Source organism: Nannospalax galili, unplaced genomic scaffold (genome assembly GCF_000622305.1).
Source record: "Nannospalax galili isolate Female #2095 unplaced genomic scaffold, S.galili_v1.0 scaffold677, whole genome shotgun sequence".
Lineage (NCBI taxonomy): Eukaryota > Metazoa > Chordata > Mammalia > Rodentia > Spalacidae > Nannospalax > Nannospalax galili.
The window spans coordinates 410,842-419,814 of NW_008339584.1; the positions used below are offsets into that span (position 1 = coordinate 410,842).

Sequence of the window (8,973 nt, forward strand, 5' to 3'; positions counted from 1 at the left end):
TGGGAGCATAAGACAGTGAGAGAGAAAGAGAGAGAGAGAGAGAGAGAGAGAGAGAGAGAGAGAGAGAGAGGAAGAAGAAGAAGAAGACAATGAAGAGGAGGAGGAGGAGGAGGAGGAGGAGGAATAATGCCTAGCCAGTTTTAAGTACATGCATTTTTAAGAAGGCCTAAGTTATTTGTTTACATTTTGGCCAATTTTTATTAATGTGACTAATGCAGATATATATTGACGTTCATAACATTCAGTGTTTTAGCCACAGTTTTCAATTAAGGCTAATTTAAATGTTTTTTTATCAGTATTGGTTAGGATGACAAGGAAGATCATATACTAAAAACATTCATGTGTGGTACACCTGTGTACAGGTGGAAGTGTTGGGACAAGCCTTACACACCCTTTTAAAGATGAGAGATAAAATTGTACCCCTGAATCCAAATCTGTTTTCTATACTTCATCCATTACCTGCAAAACTGGGACAGATTTTTGTGGTTCATCTGGGTTTTACCCCCCCCACCACCCCCCAAAAAAGGGACCTAAAATTCTTATCTTGTGAGATTATTCTGGAAATTAAATTAGTATATGTATAATAAACACCTAAACATGCAGGCTCAGTGCTTGGCAAACGGCAGATACTTCATAAAGTAGCATAGAGTGACAGAACAAAACTCTAGAGAGGAAACATGCCCGACGTGATGCTGCTGTAGAAAGGATAAAGGCAAACACTAGAGACAGTAGAAGGATTCCTCATAGCCAGACACACCTGCTCAATTTGGAGACATTTATTTTCAATAAAGCCAAGGGGCATAGTTGTGTGCATTTTTTTTTGGTCTTTTTTCTTTTGTTTTGTTTTTTTTGAGACAGTGTCTCCTTGTAGCCCCAGCTGGCCTGGAACTCGCTATATAGACGAGGCTGCCTTGAACTCATAGAGATTTGCCTGCCTCTGCCTCCTGATTGCTGGACTTAAAGGTGTGCATCACCATACCCAGCTAAATTACATTTATTTGTATGTTACTGTTGGTGTGTGTGGAGGCAAGGCTTGGTGGCAAGTGCCTTTACCCACTGAGCCATCTTCCTGGCCCAATATGTGCCACCACACCTAGCATTAAGTCCATTCATTAAACACTTCTTTAGTGCCAACTTTATGGTTGGTAGAGTGTGTGGGATGGATCCAAGTTGACCAAGCTAGAGCCTATCCTGCAGAGCTCGACTACTCTTACATGTGTAAAGGTTAATGTAAGAAGGCATACCATACACAAGCTGCCTGGGTCAGGAAGGAAGTCAGCTTGGTGTCAAGGATCTGCCCCAGAGGCTCTGATGACATACATTGCCAAGCTGAAATGCAAATGGAAAATAGACTCCAGGTGCTCTGGAGAGAGGTACAGACTTTAGAGTTGGCAGTGCAGGAGCAGGCAATCACTGGGAAAGCATGAAGAGTGATAACCAGACTGAGGCCAGAACTTCAGGTAGCAAATCAAGGAAGAAGAAATGGCAAGAGACACACAGGGGGAGGACTAGGAAAACAAAGTGGAGGTTATCAGTGGCCAATTCCTAAGAAGTAAACTAGTTGACTGGAGAGATGCTCAGCAGTGAACAGGACTCAGGTTCAGTTCCCAGCACCTACACTGCCTTAACTCCAGCTCCAGGGGGATCCAATGTCCTCTTCTGGCCCCACTGGGCACCCACACATATGTGGTATATATTCATACATATGACACACATAAATAGTTTTATTTTAATTTCATTTATTATTTATTTATTTTTTATTTATTTTGGTCTTTTTGAGACAGGGTCTCCTTATAGCCCCAGCTGGCCTGGAACTCACAGAAATCCACCTGCCTCTGCCTACCAAATGCCGGGATTAAAGGTGTGTACCCCCACACTTGGCAATAATAATTTTCTTAAAAAACTAGTGTTCCAGGCTAGCTGGGGCTACAGGGAGACCCTGTCTCAAAAAAAGACCAGGAAAAAAAAAAAAAAAAGTAAACTAGTACAAGGACTGTGCAGTCTCATTACTTTGGTGATTAGGTGACATGTGTTCAGAGCTATTTTAGCAGACTAGAGAATTAGAAGCTAGATTGCTGTTTGAAAAATGGATAAAAAGTGAGGTAGTGGAAAATTACTGTTGAACTATTCTTTGAAAAGTTTGATAGTCTAGAAAAAGTTAGTGACAAGATGGTAAGTACCAGCAACAGAGTTAAGAGCTTAAGCCTAATAGCTGAGATTTAAGAGTGCCTTGCAAATTTAAACTTTAGAACCATTTGGCGTGTCTGTTAAAATGTATATTCTCCTATCTTGCGTTTTTAACTGGACAATCTTGGGAGGTAGGAAGGGAGGGTAAGTAGGTAAAGAATGACCCTCACTTTGTAAAAATTACCCAGTGATTAAATGAAATGACAACAGAAAAGCAGTGACAGGAGAGGTTCTAGAAGGTTCAAATGGGGATGGAACCAGTGAACACTGGGCATGAGAAAAGAGGTAACAACAGAAAGGATGTCTGGCTGTAGCTAGGCAGTGGGTTGGAAGTTTCATGGCTTACTGTCATGTGCTATATTATAACCCTCAAGGCTTCTGGCAGCCTGGCAGGAGGGAGCAGCTGATAATATAGCCCTTGGTAAGGGTGGGACTCAGATCTCATTTCTGTGTCTTAGCTTTCATCCTGTGGCCCTAGAATAAGCAAATTTCTAAGATTCTTGCAAGAGGTAAATAAGCATCATTAAAGAGGGAAAAGGAAACAACTTTCCTGTACTGTCAGAATGCTAGAAGCTATCACTGTTGGGGATAGGGAGCACTGCACTGCACTCCAAGAGCAAAGATCTAAGTTTCGCTTTAGTCTACTGAAAATGTTTCTGCAATACATGATAGGCGTCTGTGTTATGTCTGTGTTTATGTTTGCCGCTTTATTATGGTGCAGTGATTTCTAACTATTAAACACTGCTTCTAGTCCGCAGTCTGTGTGATTTCTCCCATGGTATTTTTCTAATCTCCATAAATGAATCTTACATGCCAGCAGCTTTTCCAGAAGGAAAATCAAGTGTTCTTATTTATTTCAGTTTAAAGCCTTTATGCCGATCTTCCCAAAGTGCTGAGCCAAAGTATAAACCACTTGGAAAACTGAAGAGAGCTAGAACAATCAATGTAGACTCAGGTAAGAATGCTTCCGAGCTTTCTGAAATCACTGTGTGGCTGGTATGGGCTCTAAAGAGGACTGTGTGGTTACCCTCGAGCACTTTCGTTAGGATACTAGCAAATGCTGAAAACTGACACCTGGTCACCATTTCCCCTGATCAGGATGAGCATGATGTTACCAAGCTCTTCTCTAATCTTTCCTACCTCCTTTTACTGCTACTTAAATTTCATGGTGAAGACCAGGGATGAGTTCTGAGGTAGAAATAAGCACTTCAGACTGAGCAAAGCCCTGCAGATTTATAGCAGCCATACTTAGTGGTTAAGATTCTGGATTTTCATTCTTAGGTAGAGGGCCAGTTACTGTACCATACAGAAAAATTCACTAGATACTACTACTTATTGAACACCTAAATGTGACAAGTATCATAGCTAAGCCTATAAATAAACTTACAGGTGGCAACATTCTGATTTTGCTAAAGAGGACACTGGGGTTTAGAGAACTGAGAAAATCCCCTAAGGTGTAGCAGGAAATGAACCAAGATTTGAACCTAGGTCTGTGTCTTCTATCTTGGCTTCTGTATTTCTACTCATTTGGAATCTAATTTTAAAACATTTAGATGTAAATTCCAGGACTGAGACAGTAAGCCCATTATTGTTATCTGAAAGAAAACAAACTTGTTTTAGTTTCATTAAAAGGTTCAAGAAAGGGGCTGGAGAGATGGCTCAGCGGTTAAGAACACTGGTTATTCTGGCAGAAGACCCGAGTTCAAATCCCAGCACCCACATGGCAGCTACCAACTGTCCAAAACTCCAGTTCCAGGGGATCCAACAGCCTCTTCTGACCTATGTGGGCACTGCAAAATGATGCAGGTGCACTTACTCATACACAAAATAAAAATAATATTTTTTTTAAAAAGGTTCAAGAAAAATAACTGTATCAGAGGCTAGGGAAGTGGTTCAGCAGTTAAGTGCATGCCACACATGCATGAGGACTGGCAGAACCCATATAAAATGTCAGGTGGGTGTGATGACTGGCCTATAATTCCAGCCTTGGAAGGCAGATGGCATCCCCAAAGCAAGCTGGTTAGGAAGACCATATCAGTGAGCTCTGGGTTTGATTAAAGAACCTGCCTCAATGAATAAAGTAGAAGAGCAATTGCTGATATTTCATGGTATCAGCCTTAGGCCTCCGTGTACACAAGCACATCCATCTTGATTACTGCAGCATGGTCTTGCACTTATCACCACTGTCTAACTTCAGAACATTTCATCACCCCACACCGTACCTATTTCTAATCATACCCAGGCCCACATACCACTGTTCTATGGCCCATCTACAGATTTACCTTTCAGTCATGAACACATGGGCTTTTGTACCTGGCATCTTTCACTTAACACATCTTCAACATTATCCACACTCTGGTGTTTCTTCTTATTGCCATGCAGTATTTACTGTATTTATTGTATGGGAGTGCCACATTTTATTCACCCATTTACCAGTGAGACGCTTGGGATGCTATCACTTTTCAGTTATGATGCTATGAAGACCCATATACTACTCTTTTTGTGTGTATGTTCTTATTTCTCTGAGTCTCTTTGGTAAAGGAGGAGCTGTCTGCAGGGTTGGGCTGGGGATGTGGCTCAAGAGTAGACCTTTTGATTAACATGCAAAAGGAAAGCTGCAAAAACGGGGTTGAAGAAAACAGTGCTTAGCTTCATGCTTTATCACAGGGAAAACGTTTTAAAGAAGTTGATTATTATTGGTTAACATCAGATTCAGCAGAATAAGAAGTTACACAGGGTTATAGTGGAACACACCTATAATCTCAGCACGAGAGAGGTGGAGGCAGGAGGATCAACAACCTGGACACAGATTTGCCATACATGGTACTATCATGGTCATTTAATTTCCTTCCTAGATTAGGTCCCTTTAGAAAGTAGGAAAACAAATGTTTTTCCCTAATTCCAGTTATATTTTTTAAAAATTTTATTATTTTTATTTTATGTGTATGAGTGTATTGCCTGTGTGTAGGTAAGTGCACCCGTATTGTGCAATGCCCGTGGAGGACAGAAGAGGCCGTTGGATCCCCTGGAACTGAAGTTAGGGACAGTTGTTAGCTGCCATGTGGGTGCTGGGATTCAAACCCCAGTCTTCTGCAAGAACAGTTAGTGTTCTTAACTGCTGAGCCATCTCTCCAGCTCCTCCAGTAACATTTTAATTTATGGAAATCTGATATATTCGTTTATGGAGAATTTCATTTTCTGAGTATAGTTTTCCCATTTTCAAAATTTAAGTGGACAGGGCTTACTGTATGCTGATATAGCATGCTTAAAATTAATGAAACAGCCGGGCCAGGCATGGTGGCATAAGCCTTTAATCCTGGCACTTGAGAGGCAGAGGCATGCAGATCTCTGTGAGTTCAAGGACAGCCTGGTCTACATAGTGAGTTCCAGGCCAGCTGGGGCTACAGGGAGACCCTGTCTCAAAAAGACCAATAAATAAACAAACAAACAAACAAACAAATTTTGCTAGCTTACAGTTATTGACATTAAAGGTGGCTTACTTCAGTTAATTTTACCTGTTTCTCAGGATCTGCCACAATCTTATGTACAAAGTATCAATAAAACATTCACAGAGGGAAAATTTTAGGAAAAGTAACCTAGTTTTATTAAATCACACCTACTATTTGCAAAGCATTAAGTTTAGAAGCCTGGCTAATGAGCAAAACTAGCTGCCATCCTATTTTTTCTAAAAAGACTCTGGGACAAGATATAGAATGCTATCTTATCTTTTTTTAAAAAACAAAAAAAAACAAAAACAAAAAAACTTTCTGGGACGGGCCTGGTGGCACATGCCTTTAGTCCTAGTACTGGGAGACAGAGGCAGGCGGATCTCTTTGATCTCTTTGAGTTCAAAGCCAGCCTGGTCTACATAATGAGTTCCAGGCCAGCTGTGGCTACAGGGAGACCTTATCTCGAAAAGACCAAACAAAACAAAATAAAAGCTCTCTCTGGGCTGGAGAGATAGATGCTCAGTGGTTAAGAGTGCATACTGTTCTTTCAGAGGACCTGAGTTCAATTCCCAGCACCTATGTCTGGTAGCTCATAACTTCCTGTTAATTCCAGCTCCAAGGGGGAATCCAATACCTTTGGCCTCCCCCAGCACTGTATTCACATACGCATACCCACACATATATACAATTAAAAATAAAGAAATGAATATCGCAAAAATAAGCAGCCTTTTAATTTGTCTTTGAAGACCAGTACCCATATTCCTTGGGGGTGGGGGTGGGGTTACGACAGGGTCTTCCTGAAGACCCATTTGGCCTGGGACTTGCTATGTAGACCAGGCTGACCTCAGCTACACAAAGATTGACCTGCCCCTACCTCCTGAGTGCTGTTTGAAGGTGTGGGTACCCATATTCTTTGCAGTTCTAATAATTAAAAACAGAGGTAAATGCTACAAATAACAACTCTTCATTAAAAGCACAAAATTATTCCCTTTTCCTTGTTTCATATACACCTGTTTTCTTTGTTCCAGAGGAGGAAGGTGATCTTTTTGATGACCCTCTACCAACACCTTTAAGGCACAAAGTTCCATACCAGGTAACTCATCACGCTGAGGTATTTTCAATGACTGCACTGTCACAAAACCAGCCTGAAAAAGCAAGACAAAGCACAGAACGCTGCAGAGTGGAGAGTATGCAGAACTCTTTTTTGGCCAACTTTATAGACTGTGAAGAATCCAACAGTGAAAGTGAAGAAGAGCTAGAAACCCTGCCTTTGCTGCAGGGAAAGCTAGGCCCTGTAGCACTTCCCCAGCAAAATGCTGATGGGGATATACCACAGTGGGACGTATTCTTCAAAAGAAATGATGAAGTCACAGATGAATGTTTGGAAAATTTCCCTTCATCCACAGAGATGGGGGGTTCTCAGTCACCAAAGCTTTTCAGTGACTCTGATGGAGAATCAACCCACATCTCTTCCCAGAATTCTTCTCAGTCAACACACATAACAGATCAAGGAAGTCAAGGCTGGGACAGCCAATCTGATACTGTTTTGTTATCTTCACAAGAGAGAAACAATGGGGATGGTTCCTCTTTGAACAAAGGGGCCTACAAACCAAAATTCAAAGAGAGTATTTCTGTGCCTCAAATGGAACAAAATGTACTTTGCCCAGAGGATACTTGCTGTGATTTGAAAAGCAGAGATAAAGAGGTAAATACAGTTTCTAGTGTTGGAAAAGAAGCCACTATGAGTGATGGGAAATACACACCTGAGGAAGCAGCAGTGCCAAATGGTACACACACAGACTCACAGAGCTCCTCTGATTTTGAAATTCCCTCAACTCCAGAAGCTGAGCTTCCTAAACCAGAGCATTTACAGTATTTATATAAAAAACTGGCAACAGGTGAGAATATAGTAGTTGAAAAAAGAAAATGTTCGCTCTTCGATATTTAAGAATTAAAATACCTCATGCTAACAAGGATGTCCAGCTTTTGATGTAGCAACATGACACTGTCAAATATAAATGTACTGGGCTATATTCATAGCTATCTCGGGATGGATGCAGCCTGCAGGCTATAGGTTAAGACACACCTATTATAGCAACCAGTAAAAAATTTATACAAAGTGACAAATCACTGTCATAACAGATCAAAATAGGGTATTTTAAAATGCTCAAATAAGGCAATTATGGAGAAACAAGATCAAAAACAGGGACAAGTTTGCACAAGATCGTATAACTAAATCTAAACATAATAAATTAAAAACAAGTGATATAAAGAAAGTGATAAAAACACAAACTCAGGGAAAAACATATCCGCCTATGTGCTGTTTACAGAAAACAATTCAAGTGATCTAAGTTAAAATTAAAGGATTTTAAAGGGATACCATGTAAATACATTAAGCAACCTGGAGTATTAAAACCAGTCAGTATCCTAATGGTCAAAGGTCTAGTTCACCAAGAGGACTCCTATGTACAACTTTAAAATACATGAAAATGAAAACTAAAAGAAAAAGCAGTTGCTGCAAGAGAACAGGCCTGTAATCCCTGCTACTCAGAAGGCTGAGGCAAGAGGATCGAAAGTTCAAGGCCAGCCTGGGCAACTTTGCAAGGTCTTATCTCAAAAGAAAGAACATGGGGCTATAAGTCAATGGTAGAGTGCTTGTCTAGCATGTAGGTTCAATCCCCAGTACTGCCTCTTCACAAAAGAAACCAACTAATATAATAGTTATAAAGATTTTACCATCAGGGTTTGGAGAGATGACTCAGTGGTTAAGAGCACTGGCTGCTCTTGCAGAGGACCCAGGTTTGATTACCAGCACCTACATAGTGGCTAACAACCATCTGTAACTGCAGTTCCAGGGGATCCGACGCCCTCTCCTGACCTCTGCAGGCATTACATGACAGTGGTGCACTTAAAAACATGTTGGCCACACACACATAAAAATTAAATTATTTAAAAAATTAAAGTATTTTAAAAAGATTTTAACATGTTGGGGCTGGAGAGATGGCTCAGTGGATAACACTGCTCTTGCAGAAGACCCGGGTTTGAATCCCAGCACCCACATGGCAGCTAACAACTGTCCGTTACTCCAGTTCCAGGGGATCTGACATTCCCTTCTATCCTCTGCAGGCGTTGCACAACATGGGTGCACTTACAATGCAGGCAATACACGCACACATAAAATAAAAATAATAAAATATTTTTTAAAAAAAAGATTTTAACATGCTTAGTATCTATGCAGAGAATCAGTAATACAGAACTGAATCCACCAGCCAACTAGATCTGATTGACTATTTCACTTAGAAGGAGAATATACTTCTTTAAGTATATATGGAACATT

The 8,973-nt window shown here is 40.7% G+C and overlaps 1 protein-coding gene across 1 annotated transcript; it reads left to right on the plus strand.

Annotated features, from left to right (window-relative positions):
* The first annotated feature begins 2,885 nt into the window (after window positions 1-2,885).
* Window positions 2,886-8,495, plus strand: LOC115070607 (protein artemis-like). The gene is made up of 2 exons (XM_029564142.1): window positions 2,886-3,142; window positions 6,665-8,495. The coding sequence occupies exons 1-2, from the start codon at window positions 2,998-3,000 to the stop codon at window positions 7,582-7,584; spliced, it is 1,065 nt and encodes a 354-aa protein (XP_029420002.1). The 5' UTR covers window positions 2,886-2,997; the 3' UTR covers window positions 7,585-8,495.
* Window positions 8,496-8,973: the final 478 nt, after the last annotated feature.

Bases quoted from the DNA above. Each gene is read 5' to 3' on its own strand.
- LOC115070607 (XM_029564142.1), top strand. From the start codon at position 2,998: ATGCCAGCAGCTTTTCCAGAAGGAAAATCAAGTGTTCTTATTTATTTC. The intron at 3,143-6,664 runs GTAAGAATGCTT...TCTTTGTTCCAG, and splicing joins AACAATCAATGTAGACTCAG to AGGAGGAAGGTGATCTTTTT.